This window comes from Neomonachus schauinslandi, chromosome 3 (genome assembly GCF_002201575.2).
Source record: "Neomonachus schauinslandi chromosome 3, ASM220157v2, whole genome shotgun sequence".
NCBI lineage: Eukaryota > Metazoa > Chordata > Mammalia > Carnivora > Phocidae > Neomonachus > Neomonachus schauinslandi.
Window position 1 is genome coordinate 15131770 of NC_058405.1, and position 22596 is coordinate 15154365.

Here is a 22596-nt window from a genome sequence, read left to right on the forward strand (position 1 = left end):
AAAGCCACAGCCCAGGGGGCGTTTCCGAGCGGCTGGGTGGGCAGAGTCGGCGCCTCGCCTCCGCACCTTCTGCGGGTGCTCTGGCACCGAGCGCGAACTTCTGCCAAGTTTGCAGCCAGGTGAGGGCACGTGGGCGCCTCCGCGCCGGGCCCTGTGGGCCGCGAGCTCTGCCTACCCGCCTGCATCGAACGCCGCCGGCGGCCTCGCCTAGCACCTGCAGCCGGGACCCGCCGCGTGGTCTCCGCCGCCCCGGTCCCGCCGCCTCGCAAGCGGCGCGTCGCTCCCGGCTCCCGACTCCCGACGGCGGCAGCAGCCGCAGCAGCGCGGCCCGGGGGCGGGGTGGGGGGGGAACGGGGCGGGCCGCCGGCGCTCTGCTCCCGGAAGCGGGTGGCTCTTGGGCTCCCGCCTAGAGGACCGGCGCGCCCGCCGGAGCTCCAGCATCCCCGCCCGCGCCTCCCGGAGCGGCGCGACCCCGGCGGCAAGATGCTGCCAGTGTACGCGGAGGTGAAGCCCAACCCGCTGCAGAACGCGAACCTCTGCTCGCGCGTGTTCTTCTGGTGAGCGCCCCGCCCGAGCTGCGACATCCCGCCGCCGCCGCCGAGCGCCTGCCTGTGGCTGCCGGCGCCTTCTGGGGCTGGAGGGTAGAGGGTCTTGGCGTGGGAGCGCTGGTCACCGGCACGGCGCGGCTTCTCGCCGTGGGTGGGGCCACCCCACGCTGGCCGCGTGGTCCCCGCCGGCGCCCTGGCCCGCGGGCCCGGCGGGAGCTGGGCCGGGGAGGGGAGCCGGGGACCTGGGGGCGGGGGCTCAGGGGGATCCCTGCCTTGGCGTTAGCGGCCCCGCCAGCCTCCAGTGTCTGGGAGGAGGAGGGGGGGAGGAGCCGGAGCAGGCAGCATCCGCCGGAGCTGCAGCCCCTGGAGCGCGAGCAGGGGGTGGGGAGAGGGAGAACCGAGGCTGTCCGGGGAGAATTACGGCCGCGAGGGAGAACCGGCAGGAGCCTCCCCGCCCTTCCACCCTTAGCCGACTTCCCCAGTACCGCTCAGGGATTCGCCCTTCTCATAAACTAAAGCTGCACCTTTTTCTTCCTAAGCAAGCAGCTTCTGAACAGCTTCCTTGTCTAATTAGTGCCCTGGACCATTGCCATCCGCCCCCCCCCCCCCCCCCCCTCCCCCCCCCCTCCCGTTAGTCCTTATGTGACTCTGAGTTGCAAACTCCACCGGGCTCCCTGTGTTTGTGTCCATGTCTCGCTCTCTCCCTTTGTCCGCGTGCGTCTCACACGGTGTGTCCTGGTATCTAGTGGCAGATTTCATTTCACTGTGGTTTTTATTTGATGAATGGGAACACTGTTCTTGAACACGTTTTGCTTTTGTCTGGGACGCACATAACCACAGCTGGAGTATGTTTTTGCACAGCCGCTTTCCCTTTTGCAATTGTTCCCATTTCCACCTTTGAGGACCGCTCTGGAGTTGGGATCCTTGAAGCCTGTGGGGTCGTCTCCGGACTCTAGCTTTTAGAGAAGTGATCCATGGTCTTAATGCGGGTGGTCCTGTCCAGGAGTCCTATGGCCCTAAAATCACTGGAGGGTCCCTGAGCTGGGAGAAGACACAGGTGAAAAACGGCTCAGAGAGGTGAAGCTCGTGGCTGGTTTTCCATGTCCTAGCTGGGACTCTGAACTAGGTGGGCCTGAACCTGTGGGCTTTAATTACACTTGGTTGCTGATTAGATCTTTTGTTTCTTGACCCTAAACTAACCCTAAGGCTTTAATCAAAGTTCCCACATTCTGATATTTAACCTTTTTTATGGGAAAGCCTAGGAGATCCCGAGGGGGAGAGTAGTGCTCTCTTAGGCTTGTTTTGATTGTGGTGTATTCAGTGTGTGTGGGGACATCTCTTGGCCCTTGGGCCCTTCTCAAGGAAAGAAGTGTATGGGTAGAAGAAGGAATTTGGGTGTGGTTATCATAAATAATAATGAAGTAGGCAAACATCTCCGTAACTTCAGGCAGTGCAAGGAACTCTGGAAGCACTTTCTATTTATGGATTTTTCACAAGGTGTGTGCATGAAAATGGGCAGATGAGGACTCTTTTTTTTTTTTTTTAAGATTATTTATTTATTTATTTGAGAGAGAGCACATGAGAGGGGGGAGGGTCAGAAGGAGAAGCAGACTCCCTGCCGAGCAGGGAGCCCGATGCGGGACTCGATCCCGGGACTCCAGGATCATGACCTGAGCCGAAGGCAGTCGCTTAACCAACTGAGCCACCCAGGCGCCCAGATGAGGACTCTTGATTGATGACTTTGGTAGGCACCGTTTCCAGCTTCCCTGCTGCAGGGGAAGGAGCTCTTACGTCTGTTTTGCACTTGATGGCACAGAAGCGGAGAGAAGTTAAATTGCCTGGGATCACACAGCTGTGTGTCACGGCACAGCAGGGTCCCCAATGAGGCAGTCTGGCTCCTGAGCCTGTGTTTGCAGCTGCTGGACTGAGCTGCTCCTGTTGGGACACTTGTTCTTAAATGCATGGGGAGAGAAGGCTATTCCAAAGACACCTTTGTGCTTGTAGGCTGGACTTTCTTAAAGTTATTGCTCTTGGGAGAGGAGATGGTGCACGTGAAACCTATTACCATGCTTTAGGGCAGCTTTACTCCAAGCATGGAACTCACACCTTCAGCATCATCAGTCACCCCGGGGCTTGTTAGCAATGCAGATTCTCTTTCACCCATTCCAGACCAGTTCTGTAAATTATGTAGAAACTCTGGGGTGGGGGTGGGGTTTAAACCTGTGCTCCAGGTGATTCTGATGGAAGGTTGATCCTGGCTTGTGCTTTAAGCCACTGCCCCCATTGGCATTGTTATTCCAGTTTTAAAAAAGGGGCAGGTCTTTTGAAGTCAGCTGTTGACCATGATTGCCATCCTGTATCTATTTATCTTCTGCATTTCTAGGGATTTGAAAGTTGGAGGCCGCCTTAGTGATTTCCGTGTGTACCCCTCTGGATGCAGGCGGGAAAGTCGAAATGAGCCCCGCCAGGAAGTGCTCCCTGGAGACAAGGCTCACCTTGCAGAGAAAAACCGAGTTTTCATCTTATTGGATATTTGCTTTTCTTCTCAAATTGCATCTGCTTTCTAAACTTGTGAACTGGTAGCTATCTACTCAAATGATGCCAGTAACTAGCTTTATGGACTTCTATACCAATGGCCTTAGTGGGGTTTTGGTGTTTTCACAGCAAAGGTTGGACTTGGGCCTAGGAGGAGTTGTACATAATGGTGGTTGGTAATTGTTGCAGTTTTTTGTTTTCTTTTTTAAGGAGGCTCCATGCCCAACATGGTGCTTGAACTCACCACCCTGAGATCAAGAGTTGCACGCTTTACTGACTGAGCCAGCTAGGTGCCCCTGTTGTGGATTTTTGAAAAGAATATATATATTTTTCTATTTTTTTAAAAGATTTTTATTTATTTATTTGACATTTATTTATTTATTTGACAGAGTGAGAGACAGTGAGAGAGGGAACACAAGCAGGGAGAGAGGCAGAGGGAGAGGGAGAGGCAGGCTCACTGCTGAGCAGGGAGCCCGATGCGGGACCTGATCCCAGGACCCTAGGATCATGACCTGAGCCGAAGGCAGACGCTTAACTGACTGAGCCACCCAGGCGCCCTTATTTTTCTATTTTTGTAAGGAATTTAAAACTACAGAAAAAGAAAGGAATATGGATGATTTCTTCTTCTTTTTTAAAGATTTTATTTATTTGACAGAGACACAGCGAGAGAGGGAACACAAGCAGGGACAGAGGGCAAGGGAAAAGCAGACTCCCTGCTGAGCAAGGAGCCCGATGCGGGGCTCCATCCCAGGACCCTAAGATCATGACCTGAGCCAAAGGCAGACGCTTAACAACTTAGCCACCTAGGTACCCCATGGATGATTTATTTCCATTAGCCAAGTATACCTGCTGATACTTTGGTTTCTTAGTCTTCCCCCTAAAACTCATATGCATACACATCTTTTCTACAAAACCAAGTAGTGTGTTTCTTCCCCCCAAATAGTTTTGAATCTGGGTTCCTTCTTAATTTTCTGTGGTTAACATTTATTCATGGCATTAAAACTTCAAAACATGATATTTAACAATTGTAATTTATCCAGTCTTCGCTTTTTTTTTTTAAAGATTTTATTTATTTAATTGACAGAGAGAGAGAGGGAGACAGCATGAGAGGGAATACAAGCAGGGGGAGTGGGAGAGGGAAAAGCAGGCTTTCCGCTGAGCAATGAGCCCGATGTGGGGCTCGATCCCAGGACCCTGGGATCATGACCTGAGCCGAAGGCAGATGCTTAACGACTGAGAGGTGCCCCTTAAAGAATTTTTTAAAAAGATTTTAAAAATTATTTTTAATCTCTACATCCAATGAGGGGCTCAGACTCACAACCCCAAGATCAAGAGTCACACACACTACTGACTGAGCCAGCCAGGTGCCCCTAGATCAGAGGTTTTATATTTATATATCATTGAGCTCTTTCTGGTTTTTCCTGTTGCTTCTGTAATATATCTTTTTTAGATTCCAGCATCATCTAAATCTCCATAAGCATTTTCTTTCTAATACAAAGTCAGCTAGAATTTCCTTTTGTATTTGGTATAAGATCAGCCGCATTTTTCCCAAAATAGCCCATTTCTCATCATGGTTTATTGAATAATTCTTCCTCTTTCCTGTTATTGGAAATAAGTGGTGTAGGCTTATCCAGCTGGGCCCTAGATTGTCTTGTCCCCTGGTGCACAGCATCCCTGGAGATGTACTCTACGTTTACCTGTCTACCCTCGCTCCGCAGTTAGCAGCTCAGGACCCGTCCCCAGAGAAGTGCATGGCCACATGCATGTAGGCCACTGGAGAGTGGCTCCGTTCTCACTCCCCTGACGCTGGCTCAGTCTGTGAACTGTCACTTTGGAAAGCCAATGCTGTTGCTGAGACTGCCCCTGGGGTCAGACTGGAGACTTGTCAGAGCTGGGGTTGGGAGGGAGTGCAGATGCTGAGTGCTGTCCTGCTTTCCAGAGGGTGGCTGCATTAGGCCCTCAGTAAGTAGTGACCGAGAGTGCAGTGAGAGGTTTTGTTTTACCGTTTATTTTTTGGAGATGTTTTACTTATTTATGTTTCATTTTATTTTATTTTTAAATTTTTAAATTTTATTTATTTTGACAGAGAGATACACAACGAGAGAGGGAACACAAGCAGGGGGAGTGGGAGAGGGAGAAGCAGGCTTCCTGCTGAGCAGAGAGCCCGATGTGGGGCTTGATCCCAGGACCCTGGGACCATGACCTGAGCCGAAGGCAGATGCTTAACGACTGAGCCACCCGGGCGCCCCTCTATTTGATTTTTTTGTTTGTTTTTATCCTTACAGTTCTTCTGCATCTGCTCAGTGTGAGCGGGGGTTAACTAGTGTGCATTCAGCTGTGTCAAGTAGATAATTTGCCTTTCTGAGTTCTCCAGGGGAGCCCCCCCCGCCCCCGCCCTCCCTGTGTATCTCCCAGGCTGTGCCTGCTCTGTGGGATGTGGAGCCCAGCGATGTCATGCACCCTGTGAACCTTTATCCTAAATCTTGCCTGTCACTTCTCAGTGGGGCCAGGAAACCCTGTCTCTTACCATGAGAATGTCTCTGTGGGTTTCTTCTCTGTGTGAACTCTAAGCCCCTGCAAATATTTTTTATGTTTCTGTGCTGACGAATTGTGCACAAGCAGGGGGAGCAGGTACCCTATTTTTAGTTTTTAAATATTTTAAAGTAATCTCTACACCCAACGTGGGGCTTGAACCACAACTCCCAAGATCAACAGTCACATGCTCTACTGACTGAGCCAGACAGGGACCCCAAAGATTGATCCATTTAAAGATTAATCCTTCTAAGATCTCTTTATATTATGTACATACTGTGAGATAACTAAAAATGTAAGTTAGAGGGTAAGATTAATTTTTTTTAGAAGTTAAAACTCATGTTTACCGGGGCGCCTGGGTGGCTCAGTTGGTGGTTAAGTGTTTGCCTTCGCCTCAGGTCATGATCTCAGGGTTCTGGGACTGAGCCCCTCTTCGGGTTCCCTGCTTATTGGGGAGTGTGCTTCTCCCTCCCCCCCTCCCCTTGCTGTCTCTCTCAAATAAAATCTTTTTTTTTTTTTAAATATTATTTATTTATTTATTTGAGAGAGAATGAGAGAGAGAGCATGAGATGGGGGAGGGTCAGAGGGAGAAGCCGATTCCCCGGCTTCCCTGAGCAGGGAGCCCGATGCGGGGCTCCATCCTGGGACTCCAGGATCATGACCTGAGCCGAAGTCAGCCGCTCAACCGAGTCACCCAGGTGCCCCTCAAATAAATAAAATCTTTAAAACAAAACAAAACAAACTTGTGTTTACCTATTTCCGCAGTATTTTCTTTTTCTTTTTTTTTTAAAGATTTTATTTATTTGGCAGAGGGATACACAGTGAGAGAGGGAACACAAGCAGGGGGAGTGGGAGAGGGAGAAGCAGGCTTCCCGCGGAGCAGGGAGCCCGACGTGGGACTTGATCCCAGGACCCCTGGGATCATGACCTGAGCCGAAGGCAGACGCTTAACCAACTGAGCCACCCAAGCGCCCCTCTATTTGATTTTTTTAAAAAGATTTTATTTATTTATTTTGACAGACAGCTTAACGACTGAGCCACCCAGGTGCCCCTTCAGCAGTATTTTCTGAGATGCCATTAAAAATGCAGATGAGGGTCCTTTCCTCTTTGCAGGTATGAAATTTGGGTATGGTGAGCAACGTATACAGTTGGGCTACATTGGACACACGGTCAACTGACATCACAGTCCATGGGGTTTATCCCCACGCAAACTGCTGTTTTTTTCTCTGTTTAAGTTCATTTTGTTGGTGTCACAGTTCAGCATCCCATTGTTGTCAGCTGAAAGTTCTTTGAAAACTTTTGCAGTTTTCTTTCTGAATGCCAGAAAGGACAGGTCCTGGAACTGTCCTCTGATCCACTCATGAACGCCAGGTAGCAGATGAACTTGGCCACAGGTGTTGGGGGGGTGGTCATGTCATCTGTCTTACGGGAGTCTAGAGGTGCCTTATGTACCAGGCAGTCATTCTGAAATCCTGCAAAGAAAGAAATTAGCATGATTTCCTGTTAATGAACACAGGCTGGCTCTTGTGGGGTCTTTCCCTTTTTTTTTTTTCTTTTAAAGATTTATTTACTTATTTATTTGAGAGAGGGAGAGCGTGCGAGCGAGAGTGCACACAGAGGAAGAGGGAGAAGCAGGCTCCCCACTGAGCAGGGAGCCCGACGTGGGGCTCGATCCCAGGACCCTGGGATCATGACCTGAGCCGAAGGCAGATGCTTAACTGACTGAGCCACCCAGGTGCCCCTCTTTTGTGACTTTTAAAACTAAATTGTTAGTTCTTTGAGGGCAGGAACAAGTGTCTTTTACCTTTATCTTGGTGCCAGCTGAGCATCTTGAACTTAGTAGGCTTACTTAGTGATTGTAAATTATTAGTTTAGTCTTCCTAATCTGAGTTTTTCTAATTTGGAAATGTAGACACCTCTACCTTAAACAGGAGGAAGCTGGGCATTATGGAATGTTGACCTTAAAAATAAAACTGTCATTTATTTTACCAGCTAGAATGAGTTTATTTGGGAACAGCAAAAATTGCAATCTGGGACATCCAAGCTATAGCAGAACTGTAGGCTAGTATGGAGAGCAAAGGAGAGGGAACTTTTTTTTTTTTTAAAGATTTTATTTGACAGGGGCACCTGGGTGGCTCAGTCGTTAAGCGTCTGCCTTCGGCTCAGGTCATGATCCCGGACTCCTGGGATCGAGCCCCACATCGGGCTCCCTGCTCAGCGGGAAGCCTGCTTCCCCCTCTCCCCATGCTTGTGTTTCCTCTCTCGCTGGGTCTCTCTCTGTCAAATAAATAAAAATAAATAAAATCTAAAAAAAAAATATTTTATTTGACAGAAAGCGAGAGAGCACAAGCAGGGAGAGTGGCAGGCAGAGGGAGAAGCAGGCTCCCTGCTCAGCAAGGAGCCCGACTTGGGGTCTCGATCCTAGAACGCTGGGATCATGACCTGAGATGGAGGCAGCCGCTTAACTGAGCCACCCAGGTGCCCCAGGAACCCTCTTTTAAAGAGGAAAGGGGGCTGCTATAAGCAGAAAGTTCATTGGAGTAAACTGAGTCAGAAGTGTAGCTCCTTCTCCTCGGCTGAGTTATGCCTGTCTCTTGGCGGGGGGTGGGGGGTGGGGGGGGTGGTGTTGTCAAACCAGGAGAAAATCTTCCTTCCTCCTGCTGGGAAGGTCAAATATAGGCTTCTTTTTGTTGGAGCCGCAAGGTGAATGGTGGGGTGTGAGAGCTCCCCCTCTGGCCTCCTGACTCCATTTTATTTTTTATTTTTATTTATTTTAAAGATTTTGAGAGGAGAGAGAATGTGCACGGGCACGTGCAGGTGCGCACACACACACACCCACACCCCTAAGCGGTGGAGGAGCGGCAGAGGGAGAGGGACAGGCAGACTCCCCGCCCAAGGTGGGGCCCTATCCCAGGACCCTGAGATCATGACCTGAGCTGAAGTTAGACGCTTAACAACTGAGCCACCCAGGCACCCTTCCTGACTCCATTTTAAATGAGTTTTCCTTTATTAAGTTTCACAGGAGAGGGCATCAGACTGGAGCCAGAGGATCCGGGTGCTAGTCCATGATCTGCACTTACTAGTGTGACCTTAGCCAAGACACATAATCATTTTGGGCTTCAATATCCTCTTCTACAAGTTGGGAAAATTAAACTTAATCTTGGTGTATTTTTTTTTTTTTAAGATTTTATTTATTTATTTGATAGAGACCGAGGGCTCAAGTGTGGCAGCAGGGGGGGGGGAGGGGGGGAGCAGCAGGCAGAGGGAGAGGGAGAAGCAGACTGCCTGCCGAGCAAGGAGCTGGATGCGGGGCTCGATATCAGGACCCTGGGATCATGACCTGAAGCCGAAGGCAGACGCTTAAGTGACTGAGCCACCCAGGCGCCCCAATCTTGATGTATTCTAAAACTTATGTTTTGGGGTGCCTGGGTGGCTCAGTCAGTTAAGCGTCTGCCTTCGGCTCAGGTCATGATCCCAGAGTCCTGGGATCGAGCCCCGCATCGGGCTCCCTGCTCCGCGGGAAGCCTGCTTCTCCCTCTCCCACTCCCCCTGCTTGTGTTCCCTCTCTCACTGTGTTTCTCTCTGTCAAATAAATAAATAAAATCTTTAAAAAAAAAAAAATAAAACTTATGTTTTAAGTATAGTAAGTGAATAAAATGCTATACACTTACTTTTCTTCCCCACTTGCAGTGAAGCAAGGCAAGTCAGCAGGGAGGGAGTGTGGAAGTGGTGTGGTGTGTAATATCCATCTCTAATGGAGAAGTGAACGGTTAGTAACTGCTACAGAAATTAAGATTTGTTAAAAAAAAAGAAAGCAACGAAGGGGAATGTAATTTATACTCAGAACGGGTCCACTGTCTGTGGAAGCACTTGGGAAATTATAAGGTGGTGGTAGCTACATTATCCAAAAGTCTTCTAGAAAACAGTTCCACAGCAGAGCAACAGGCCGAAACCACCCAAGTCAGCTTTTGGCACCTACTTTCTTTCTATTAATGGTGCTGATGCCTTGATCTTGGACTCCATCCCTGCAGAACCGAGGAGAGGCTCAATTTTTGTTAAGTCGCCCTGTCTGTGGTACTTCGCTATGTAGTCCCCGCCGCCTGAGGCTCCCCGCATGTCCCGTGGAGGTCTTGGTTGGAGTGATGCCACTGTGTCACTGATCAGAGCTGCTTTGTATTGTGGTCTTTGCTTCTCTATTACACTGAACTCACTGGGGACTTTGACCTCACGACCTTAGCCTTCTGTTGACCTGCTGCCTCTTAAATTTTGAGTCGAATTCAGGTAAAAATCCCCCAAACTTTTCAGACTCAGAGGCAGTGCCCTTAAAAACCCTTCAGAGTACTTGACTCAGGAGCAGAATGAGCTCTGTCCCTGGACAGGCAGGCTGGGTGTTCAAGTATCATTCTTGCTCTTGAAATGAGATCACCCCTGATGGTGTTCGTTCCCTGGAACCAGGTTTGCGCATCTTGGGTGAAGGACCGTCAGGTGTAGGTTATGTTCTTTAAGGCGGTGAGGTAACTGAGACTCGTGCTCTGAACTTTCTCTTTTACATCTGCATGTAAATTTAACCAAATTATCTTGCTTTTGTGAAAAGCCCCATGCAAGTCCTTAGTGTATCAAGTATTAATAGCTGAAAAAGAGACGACTCTGTTCTCAGGCATACTCAGAATCCTCTTTGCTTTTCCCTTTTTGCATGTAACGTAGTCCTGTTTTTTCCTTGAAACAGATCTTTTAAAGAGAATTCGTCCCTCTGAGTAAGCCAAATTAGGGTCCCCTTCCTCCCTCCTCTCTGTCTCTGTCTGTCTCTTTCTCTTTGTCGCGTGGATTTTGGTCATCTCTGCTAGGGGCCGCTCGGAAAGTAAGTTGAAGTCTTGAAGGGAAATTCCTCAAGGCTGCTTCATCCACACAGTTCCTCGGGAGGGAGGGATTCCTTTCCTGTAAGCGGGAGGCGCAGTTTCTAAGAAAGGCTTCCAGGAAGGATGAGGTGCAGCAGGAAGGAATCCCACAGAGCCGCCGACTCACACACACTTGAGAAGGGAATTCATCGCCTTTGATTTCTGGGAATTGGCGTTTCCATTGAGGGCAGAACAAAGTGAGTAGATAGCTACTCCTTCATGGGTCAGGCTGTGGGGAGGGTGGTGTGTGAGGGGGGTGAGGGCTGTGGCAGCTGGATTGAACCCCGACGGGCAAACTTGACGTGAACCAGAGGCAGGTTGAAATAAGCCGGCCCTGGCTCACACAGACAGAAGGTCGGGTTCAAAGCCATTAGCGCTTTCCTCCCTCTCACAGCGAACTCCTGGCAGGAATTTCAAGGAAGAGGTGACCGTGAACACCGATGCGCGGCACCCCGTGTGTGGAAGGGCCGACCGTGCCGCGCCCCAGGGGACGGGGTGGGGGGGGGACGGACGGACGGAAAGACGGCCGACGGGACGTAAGCACGGGTGAGGCTCGCGTGTTCTCCCGTGGCGGTGGTCCCCGGGCAGGAAGCCGGCGGCCGCGGCTCCTCCCTGTGGCTCCTGGGGAGCCGCTGGTGGCTGGAGGTCCCATTCCACACTTCCTGCCGGTGCTGCGCTCACTTCCTCCTGGCCCGTGCTCCCACCTGCTATGTTCTCTTGAACCTTCTCTGCCCCGCCCTCCCCGCCAAGTCAGCCCCGTTCCTTGGTTTCCACAAAAATCTGTCTGCGATGGGGCTTGGGGATTTGTGAAGATAGGGGTTGAGTATTGGCTGGGCTTTGCCCCCTCCCCTCCATCTTCCTCTCTCCGTGCCCTTCCCTCCGGGCAGTGGCCCCCTTCACCTTGGGCACAGCCATTCTGATCGCTCCAGGACTTTCACGAACAGTTTTCTGCTTATTATGTAAATTCCTATCACAGGAGGTAGGGGTGCTACCATAACCTTGATAATGTTTGTAGACGCTTTGCCTCCAGCTGAGGAGACTGAGGTGCAGAGGATATGTTTTTTGCCCAAAGCATTACTAAATGGAGGGTATGGGGCTGTTTGATTCCCAGCTTCAAATATGGGAAGTCATGTGCAGAGGAGGGAGAGTTCCATGCCTGAGGAGCTGGTGTGATCCGGGAAAGGCTTCCTGGAACAGGTGGTGCTGATTAGACTACATTGTGTTTTAGTTTGTGCAGAAGTTCTTTCCCCTCCTCCAATCCCTAAAGAGGTGCACCTCCAGAAGCCTACTGCGTTGCAGAGGACTTCTTTTCCGTAGGTTTAGCTATCTGGCATCCGTGTTCAGGCCCAGTCTTAATTTCTGAAGTGACCCCTGGCTCCTGATAGATTTTAGTCTTAGGTTAGATTGTAGAGAGAAGGGTTTCTGTTCTTTATATCTGGGTTCCCCATTTTTAAAAAATATTTTATTTGAGAGAGAGAACACAAACAGGTAGAGGGGCAGAGGGAGAGGGAGAAGCAGACTCCCTGCTGAGTGGGGAGCCTGACTCAGGGCTCGATCCCAGGACCCTGGGATCAAGACCTGAGCGGAAGGCAGGTGCCCAACCGACTGAGCCACCCAGGCACCCCTTCCCTTTTTTTTTTTTGAATATTTATTTATTTATTTATTTGAGAGAGAGTGAGAGAGAGAGAGAGAGGGTGTGGGTGTGGGTGGGTGGATGCAGAGGGAGAGAAAGAGAATCTCAAACAGACTGCTGAGCCTGACGTGGGGCTTGATCCCATGATCCTGAGAGCATGACCTGAGCTGAAATCAAAGTCCGATGCTTAACCCACTGAGCTACGCAGGCACCCCTATATCTGGGTCTTCTGATAGGCCACCATTCTCAGTGTTGTTCTTGCATCTTTTTATTTCAGAAGGAAATGGTTTGGTATGGTAGCCTTCCTCCTACCCCTCTCCCCCCACTAAAGGAAAAGAAATCCTACCTTGATTTGAAAGGAAATCAGATTAAGAATAAAATTTTTGAGGGCTGCCTGGGTGGCGCAGTGGGTTAAGCGTCCAACTCTTGGTTTTGATTCAGGTCGTGATCTCAGGATCATGAGATTGAGCCTCGCCTTGGGTTCCTTGCTCAGTGGGGGAATCTGCTTGAGAGTCTTTCTCCCTCTCCCTCTGCCCCTCCCACTTGTGCTCTCTCTCTCTCTAAAATAAATAAGTCAGGGGCGCCTGGGTAGCTCAGTTGTTAAGTGTCTGCCTTCGCCTCAGGTCATGATCCCAGGGTCCTGGAATCGAGCCCCACATCGGGCTCCCTGCTCCGTGGGAAGCCTGCTTCTCCCTCTACCAGTCCCTCTGCTTGTGTTACCTCTCTCGCTATGTCTCTCTCTGTCAAATAAATAAAATCTTAAAAAAAAAAAATTGGTCATAAAATTTTTTTTTGATTGCCTGAGGTCATAGAGCTGTTGCCAGTCTCATTGTTTTTAATTTTTCTTTTCATCTGTGCCATGTGATTCTAACTCTTGGTTTGCTCAGGACAGGCCTGGTTTACACCCCTTCTCACACTGTAATGATTAACAGCACCTCGTTTTACTCCTAGGAGTGTGTTAGGTTGGATGATAAATAATACCGCTCTAAGTGAGCTGAAGTTCATATTCCACAAACTATACCCCCTCAGCCCGCCATGGAACTTGGGCAGGAAATGTGGTCAGGGTGATGCCAATGTTTGCTACACTTGGACCAGGAGTAATGGCTAGTGAAAACCTATGATCCATCCCCACCTGGGAAAACCACCTGCAGCCTGTGCTTTGTCGGCAAGAAGGCGGGCTGTGAAAGCTCCAGGGAGGGCGTGCGGCCCTGGAGGGTCCCACCGGGCGATGGGAGCGTGGACGGGGGTATCTCACGGGTGGTCCGGTTTGTGGGGCCGGAGGGGTGTCCTGGGATGTGTGTGAGTCCAGCCAGTGAAGGCCATTGTAGTCCAGCATTTAGCTTCGCCGTGCGAGGCAGAGCGAGCTGGACAGGGAGCCATGGCCAGGGGGCGGTGGTGAGTAGTCTGGGAACCAGGGAAGTGCTGGGGAAGGGGGAGAGGTTGGAAGTCCCCCCGAGATGACGCGGGCCTTCACCGCAGCCTGGCGGGCTTAGCCGATTGCCTGGTCCCAGAGTTTTGGGTGGGCCGAGGCCTCTGAGCGGCCCTGCGTGGGGCCCAGCACTTGGGGTCTGCTGAGCTGGTGGAGACTGCGAAGCGGCACATCGGCAGTCCTGTGGGAACTGTCCTGGCTGATGAACTAACAGTGTGTGCCCTTGGGCCAGATCCAGTCCCAGCCAGTTTCTGTATTTGTCAGTTGAACATGCTAGTAGTAACTCTGGGTGGATGGGAGAAGTCCTGAAGCCCAGCTACCTCTCCCCAGATTCCCTGATTCACTCCCTTCTATAGGACATTCTTTTATTTATTTATTTATTTATTTTTTAAGATTTTATTTATTTGACAGAGCAGCGAGAGACGCAGCGAGAGAGGAACACAAGCCGGGGGAGGGGGAGAGGGAGAAGCAGGCTTCCCGCCGAGCAGGGAGCCCGACGCGGGGCTCGATCCCAGGACTCCGGGACCATGACCTGAGCCGAAGGCAGACGCTTAACGACTGAGCCACCCAGGCGCCCCAGGACATTCTTTTATTATCTCTGCTCAATTAGAGGCAAATGCTTAGTATTTCAGGATTTTTCTGTAAGTGCTTTGGACCTTAGGGCTTTTCAGTTGCTGTTCTCAGGCTGACCTGGCTTTTGGTCCACACCTGGCCTCCTCTGAGAGCCTCAACCCCAGCTAGAGTAACCGCTCCCGTCCTCAGCCACATCTCTGTTTCATTTTCTATCTGATCATTGTCATTGTTCTGGACCTGTCTTAGTGTGGTTGTCCCCTGCTTTCCTTCCTGACTGAGCTCCATAGAAGATGCCATTTGTGGGTGACAATCTAGGAAAGTGCTTGTCACATGGTGGACCAGCACTTAAGACCTCATTTGAATTAGTGAATGTTAAAATTCCTGTTTACTACAGTCCTGTTGTTGAGATTTCTGGTTAAAAAGAAAAAAAAAACAGTGAGGGATGCCTGGGTGGCTCAGTCGGTTAAGCCTCTGCCTTCAGTTCAGGTCATGATCCCAGGGTCCTGGGATCAAGCCGCGCATTGGGCTCCCTGATCAGCTGCGAGTCTGCTTCTCCCTCTGCCCCTCTCCCCTGCTTGTGCTTGCTTGCTCTCTATCAGATAAATAAAATCTTAAAAAAAAAAGTGAGTTGTGGGTTGTATCTTTTTAAAAAATTTTTAATAAAGGCATATACACATTCTGTGCTTTGAGAGCATTTGAGGGCTGCTTCCATGGGGATGAGGAAGGAAGATGCCATTTGGCTCTGGCCTCTTTGGAGGGAGAAAGAGGGGGTAGCGACTCCTCTGCTCTTAGGTTATACAGTTGGGTCCTCACTGGTGTGTGTGAGGGGGGTGGTCCGTCTTCCCTCCATCTCCCCTTCCTTCTGATGTTCAGGCGACCTTCATGGAAGGGATGAGGAATAGAGAGCCTTGCGAGAGGGAATCGGATTTGCCTGGAAACGGCATCCGGATTGCTGGGGTTGGTATAGGCCTGGAGATGGAAGCCAGGGGTGACAGCCCATCTGCAGAGTATGTCTACATGGGATTCCCTGCATTCTATGCTAAACCCATTTGTGTTTGCTGTTGCTTTTTTTCCCCCTCCACTTCTGAGTTTTTGTGGTTATAGGAAACGTTTTTCAAAGTGAGTGGGAGAAGATCCTAAGATAATTAAGAAAGCTATTTTAGTGTGTCCTGAGATTCCCTATGGAGCTTTCCTTCTTTCACTTCCTACTGAATAAGCCCTTTAAAAGACCACGTACAGAGGCTTTTCAAAGGATGTTTTTGTTCTTTCTGAATATGCAGCTAGGGTTGGTATGTTTGTAATTGACCTAATGCTTTAAAGAATGAACTGGTTTAGCTGGAATTCTCCGAAAATCCATTGACATAGTATTGCCCAAAGAGAAAAGTATATGATTTATAATTAGCTTTCTCCCCTTAACTCTGAATAATGGGCGGAGAGGTTCTTACATTTTAAATTGGTGTTATCGTTTGGGACAGCTGTTCTCTGTATTGTGTATAAAACATGGTACTCCGGTCTTCTATTTTCTGGTACCATTGCTTTTGCTTGTCAGAATGTGGCCGACAAATTCCATATTCCAGGTCTGGAGTCCTTGCTGAGAGCTCGGAACAAATGGTTGCCTAGAAGAGAGGTGGAAGGATGGTCCTGAGGAAGGGTTGGTTTGGTGAGGAAGGGTTGGTTTGGTGCGGAAGAGCTGTTTCAAGTTCAGAGCCAGCAGGAGCCCTGGGGGTTTTTCCATCACCCCTTCACTTTTGCCTCCGGGCTGTGAGAACCTTCTAAGTTTTGTTTGTGGACTTTAAGCAGCCTCTGTTATTAACTCGTGGATAATTACCAGAAATGTGAAGTCAAATCAGTGCTTGTTAACCCTGTGCCTTTTCGCCTAAGAATCTAGGGTGGTGACATGATAAAAATTAAATGAAAAACTAGGCTCAACTACTTTAATTGTTATTGTGTTTACTTGAAGTAAAATCATAGCTGTGCAACCACCTGTCTTTCCCCTTCACACCTCACACCATTTGGGAAAAAAAAAATTGGATTGTACGGCAAGCAGGCAAGGGGCTGAAGTCTCCCGTCAGAGTGTTCTAGTGGGGCCTTAAATGTTAATTGCTCTGTTGTATGATGATCTAGAGAGAAATCTGATGGCTCATCAGAGAAGGGAGCTTGGACAGAAATAATAGCCGAAGCAGGCTTGTTAAGAAAACCCAGGGGCGCCTGGATGGCTCAGTCGGTAAAACGTCCGAACCTTGGTTTTGGCTCAGGGGGTCGTGAGATCGAACCCCGGGACAGACTTTCACTCAGTGTGGAGTCTGTTTGAGATTCTCTCTCTCATTCTTCCTCCCCCTTCTGCCCCTCCCCCTGCAATCACTCTCTTTCTCAAATAAAAAATCTGAAAGAAAAAAAAAATCCTGGAGTCATCTGGAAGAGGCATCGAGAGAGCGAGAGGGCCCGTTGGTGCTAAACCAGAGTCTTAGGTCCTTGCTGACTCCGTGGAATATCCTCCGTGGAATAGAAGGATGTGCACGCACCAAATACTAGCCCTGTGGATGTGTTGCCTTTAATTTTAACTTTTTGTATTTTCGGTGATCTTCTCTGGGGAATTGAAGGCAGGACTTTGTCTGATAGGTGGGCCTGAAGAGTCATGACCCGGAGGGAGGGGAGCAGACACAAAAGGAAGCGATAATGGGGGATGTGATTCAGGACTTCACACCTGAGCCATGCTGGCCAGGCAGGGTGGGGCTGCCTCTGAAATTTACTCCTACCTGGCAGGAGGCCAGAGATCATCAAGCTGAAAGAATCACCAGGAAAAGAAAATGTCTAAAAGCCGTAACACCACGCGGTGTTTGGAGACTTCAGGAAAAAAAAAAAGGTTTGGAAGTTTTGGGGAGATTCCAAATGAGGGAACTTGTTTCAAATAAATTGCTCTTGAGTTAGAGAAAAAACTGATTGCAGTAGATGCTTCTTCCTGAACTTTTTGGGCTAAATATGTGTTTTTCTTGTCTGCCTTGAAGACATAAAATAAATGAGGTGACACATTTGGTGTATGTGTGTTATTTCTGTGTGAAGTAGCAGGTGTTTAGGGTTTTGTTTTTTTTTTAAGATTTTGAGAGAGTGAGCGAGCATACAAGCAGAGGGGAGGGGCAGAGGGAGAGGGAGAAGCAGGCTCCCCGCTGAGCAGGGAGCCTGACACAGGATGGCGGGACTTGATCCAAGCCAAAGGCAGACGCTTGACCGACTGAGCCACCCAGGCACCCCTAGAAGGCGTTTAGGTTTGCCTAGCATACACTTTTCATTATACCAGGTGCTTTGGAAGAAACAGAAAAAGGTAGAAACCACCTATGACCCCGTGGGGCTTCTTGACCACTCAGAGTAGAGGGGACTGCTCTAGAGCTCATGTTTGCTTATGAAATCCGTGGTAATTTCAAGAGAGGCTAGGCTGGGAAGCACTGTTTTCCCTGCCTGTGAAAGGTCAGTCTAGGGTGCATGAACGTGGAAAGCATGGTAAGTGCATTTCACTGCAAATACCTGCAGTGCCCTGCTAACGTCATTCTCAGCTGAACCCTAAGAGCATTTCCCCCAAGGAAGTTACCTCAGCTGTGTACCTGAGGTTAACCAGCCTGCACTCCTTGAGGAGTCGGTAAGCTAGATTTCTCGGCAGTTGAGATTCACATGGCTCTTTCGGAGTGGGCAGAGCTTAGCTTTTGGGTGGGTGGGAGCTTCCTGGCTGTGCAGCCTGTTTTCCAGGCTTTTGACTGATGGTGATTGAGGGCAGAGGGAATCCTGTTCCCCTCCTACAGGTTCATGGGAGAGCCAGCCGTGCGCTCTGCCTCTCTTAGGTCAGCTGTCTGTTACATAGATAGAGAAGGAACCTAAAGTTAACTAAGCTTGAAATCAAACCTGAGAAGGTCCCACTGCAAACCAGAGTATCTCAGAGTGTCCGTGGGGGTTACTGCCAAGTTCTCGTCAGCTCCCTGCAAATTTTGGACAAGCACGGTGATATTTGCGTGCAGGTTTTATAAACACCGGACTGCTAGGATGCCGAGGGATAAGGTGATACAAATATTTGCCGAGGCTTTATAGACAGACCCTCTGTTGATCACCGCGGTGACTTCCGGGAGTAAACAGCCTCCCTGTGGGCTTCTGTCTGTGCAAGAGCAATGTGGCTGGTGGAGGCTGCGTGACCTTGTCCTCTCCCCCGAGGCCAGCCGCCGAGGCTTCCGTGCAGTGGCCGTGACTGCCTTTACAGATCCCACTGTTGACAGCTCTGTCCTCTGACTCAGGGTGGCAGATTCTGTTGTTGATAGAAGCCAGCCAGTCCCTATCACATTGCATACACTAATGTCATCTGTCTGCAGCTGTCGCGGCATACATTCGTGAGCTGTCCTTGGAGACTGGAGTTACTCATAGGTCTGAGTTGACCTGTGATACGGGCCAAGAGCGGCAGGTCTGCTGGCTATTTCTGGTTGGGTCTTCCTGCTGCGTCTTCCACTGCTCATTTGATCACTGTGTCTGAGGCGTCCGGAGAACCTCCCTGGTGGGAGGCTCTGCCTAGAGCCTTGCTACTTGGAAGTGTGGTCTGTAGACCAGGCCCCTGGCCACCACCCGGGGCCTGGGAGAAGTGCAGAGTCTCAGGCCCTGCCCCAGACTTGGTGAATCTGAATTTGCATTTTAACAGGTCCCAGGTGATGTGTATGCAAGGACCTAGGCCAGGCTCCTGTTGGTTGAAGCTGGATTGCTACCTCATCCAGGTTGGGAGGGTGGGAAGAGGGAGAGTGTGGAGAGGTGTGCACATGGTTTGAAGGCCTGAGCCCTACCTGTGAGTGACAGGCATCCCTTGCTCTCCTGTGCCACATGGTCTCACCTGACTGTAAGGGGGTGGCCAGGAAATAGAGGCAAATCCTGTGCCTGGGATAAGGGGATGAGGGAGCGTCAGACTCACAAATGGGCCAAGGAGTGGAATCAGGTGAGTTAAGCTGTGGGTGTGGTTCAGTGGTCAATAGATGCTCATCTTTCCTTCCATTGCTCCTTTTCTAGTGCTTTTCCTTAAATCACCATATTAATTGACTAATGAATTATTATTTTTTTTTAGAGCAGGTGCACGCACATGAGGGTGGGGAGGGGCAGAGGGAGAGTGAGAATCTCAAGCCGACTCCCCACTGAGCGTGGAGCCCACCTTGGGGCTGCATCCCACAACCCTGAGATCATGACCTGAACCGAAACCAAGACTCCGATGCTGAATTGACTCAGCCACCCCTAATTAAATTTTTTAAAAAGTATATTTACTGCTGATTAGAGAAAAAAAAATTTTGTTCTTAACCATAAATGACACCTATTTAATTGTTGGATGACTCACTTTTATGGAGAAAATACCCAACCTCTAAAACCTACACAAATGTGGGTTTTCCTCCTGTTTCTATTCCTCCCTCTTCTATCCCTCCTTCCCTTTTATGATGGGTAATGACCAGTGATAGAGGGAGCAGTATAATGAGCCCTGAGTACCCATCTAGGAGTGTCAGCAGTTTTTAGCTCATGGCCAGTCTTGCCTCAACTCTGTTCTTCCTAGTCCTGCATGTTGGTGTCCATTTGTTCTTTTGTTTTTTTTTGGTTAAGTCTGAGGGTGAACAATAGTGTTACTGGCTGAATTGTGTGTCTCTAAAACTCATTGGAACCCCATTGCTCAGTACCTGCTGTATTTGGAGTTAGGGCTTTTAAAGAGGTGATTGAAATGAAGACATGAGGATGGGCTCTAATCCAGTCTGACGGTGTCCTTAGAAGAGAACATTTGCACACACGTAGATAGACCAGGGGGGTATGCTTACTGAGGAAAAGCCATGTGAGAACACAGGAGGTGGCCCTCGGCAAGCTGAGGAGAGAGGCCTCGGAGGAAACTAACCCTACCAACACCTTGATCTTGGACCTCTAGCCTCCAGAACTGTGAGAAAGTAAGTTTCTGTTGTTTAAACTATCTTGTCTGTGGTATTTTGTTACAGCAGTCCTAGCAGCCTAATGCAGATATTTCCCCCCCCCTTAAGGGAGGGTAGCAAAATCTACTTTTGTTATTAGGTCACTATATACATTTGTTATGTGCTTTTCACAAGTATTTCTAGGAAATGGTCAATATATGATTATATATAACTTACACTTGTCCCTTATACTTCTCACTTAACACCACAGCTTTTAACCCTTATTTTATAAAACAGGCACAGAATATTATACAAAATAAAGACATAGATTAGAGAATTGTTAAAAGTTACCCCCCTTGTAACTACCACCCAAGTTCTAGAATAAGATTTTGCCAGCTTCTGGGGCACCTGGGGGGCTCAGTTGGTTAAGTGTCTGCCTTTGGCTCAGGTCATGATCCCAGGGTTCTGGGATCGAGTCCCACATCGGGCTCCTTGCTCAGCGGGGAGCCCGCTTCTCCCCCTGCCTGATGCCTCCCTTGCTTGTACGCGGGCGCTCTCTCTCTGACAAATAAATAAAATTAAATCTTAAAAAAAAAAAAAAGTAATCTCTATAACCAGTGTGGGGCTCGAACTCACAATCCCAAGATCAGTGTTCCATGCTCTACCAGCTGAGTCAGCCAGGCATCCCTGCTTTGTCATATTTTTAATGTGTGCATACTCCAGTGGTTTCACAATCTGTTTTTAAAATGCAGTGTTTATTTTTTAAAATATTTTATTTATTTGACAGAGAGAGAGAGCACAAGCAGGGGGAGTGGCAGGCAGAGGGAGAGGAAGAAGCAGGCTCCCTGCTGAGCAGGGAGCCCGATGTGGGGCTGGATCCCAGGACCCTGGGATCATGACCTGAGCCGAAGGCAGACGCTTAAACTGCTGAGCCACCCAGGCATCCTAAAATGCCGTGTTTAATATAAACACACCTTTTTAGTAACACAGGTCCTAAGTTTGTCTTTTAAAATAGCTCTAAGATGTTCCATCATGTTAATGTATTTTAGCCATTTATCCGTTTTTGGGCATTTGCAACTTGGATACTTTTTAAAGTAGGATTTTGAATATAATCACCAAATTCTTTGGATTCTTTAATTCTGAACCATATAATCATTCTTCTCAAAAATACATAACTAGCACCTTCTCTGCCCCAGGCACCGGCCTTGGCATTGGGAAGAGAAAATGGTGGCCCCCCCCACCTCTTTTTTTTTTTTTTTGATGACCTTCTCTTACAAGATTTAAAGCTTGGTTCTGTGGAGTAAGTTTCTAAAAAGGTAAATTTTCGAGGCAAAGGATACTCTGGATTTGTAGGTTTAATTATGTATTTCTGAGTTGTTGTTGTTGGTTTTTCTTTTTTTAGATTTTATTATTTTATTTGAGAGACCCCACATGCATGTACGCGAATGGTGGGAGGGGCAGAGGGAGAGAATCTCAAGCAGATTCCACGCTGAGTGTGGAGCCCGACCCCACGACCCGGAGATCATGACCTCAGCTGAAACCAAGAGTTGGACGCTTAACCGACTGAGCCACCCAGGTGCCCCTTCCTGAGTTGTTCTAGAGAAAAACTGGATCAGTTTTGAGTCTTACAATCTTGTCAGTGTGTCGGTTAACTCATAGCCCAGCCAATATTGGAATGAAAAAAAACCCCTTTTATATATATATATATATATATATATATACATACACACACACACACAATTTATGTATATACACATATGTATATAAATTAGGTCTGGCGTAGTACCTTCAAATTGTCGTAATTATGATTCCCAGCGAGGCTGATGGTCTCCCAGCATGATTTACTATTGGGTTTCCTGAGCATGTTGGCTGTTTTCTCGAGCGAGCCCCTTAACCAGTGAGGGAGGACCGAGGTGCCCCTGACTTGAATCCTGCTTTCTTCATGGTGGCCTGGTGAAGCCCAGGTGCTCCCCTTCCCTCTACCAAGAGGCCCTGTTCCCCACAAGTGTTGCTGCTGTCATGTCCCACAGCTGTTTGGAGCCTTCTCCCTGTTCCACTTCTGAGCCAGTGATCCCAGAGACATGGCTGGGGGGCATGCGGGGACAGCGGGGGCTGGGGCCCGTATGTCCTCATTCGGTAGCTGGTCTGCTGGGCAATGTCCGAAATCCCTGCTTCCTGCTCTTTCCCCAGGCATCCACCACAGCTAGTTCTCTGGGGAGGAAGGGCTCTTGGATATGTCCTTTCCTAGCTTCCTCAGACCAGGTACCCTGAAGCCTGGGATTCATGATTTACTTGGTCCTAGTTCAATTATTTAACTGACCTTGACATCTTAGGGCCAGGTTTTCTCTCTGGGGTTCATAGGCCGTACCAGACTTGCAGGGAGTGTTCTCTAACCCCCTATGATCGAAGAATCATTTACCATCCACCTTCGTGTGACTGTCAAGTGTGGAAGCATAATTAATTCTCCATGCAACTCCAGACCAAACCTATGAGGAGATCCTCTCAGTGCAGATTCTCGGTCTCTGCCTCAGATCTTCGGAAACAGAACCCCAGT

General features: G+C 49.2%; 1 protein-coding gene across 3 annotated transcripts in view; it reads left to right on the top strand.

The window, feature by feature from the left end:
- Positions 1–483: 483 nt before the first annotated feature.
- The window catches only part of ABCC4 (ATP binding cassette subfamily C member 4), a 239879-nt gene continuing 217766 nt past the window's right edge, over positions 484–22596 (top strand). For all 3 annotated transcript variants that reach the window (XM_021695986.1, XM_021695985.1, XM_021695987.1), the window contains exon 1: positions 484–557. In XM_021695986.1, coding sequence (XP_021551661.1) covers positions 484–557 — 74 coding nt within the window. The remainder of the gene's footprint in view (positions 558–22596) is intronic.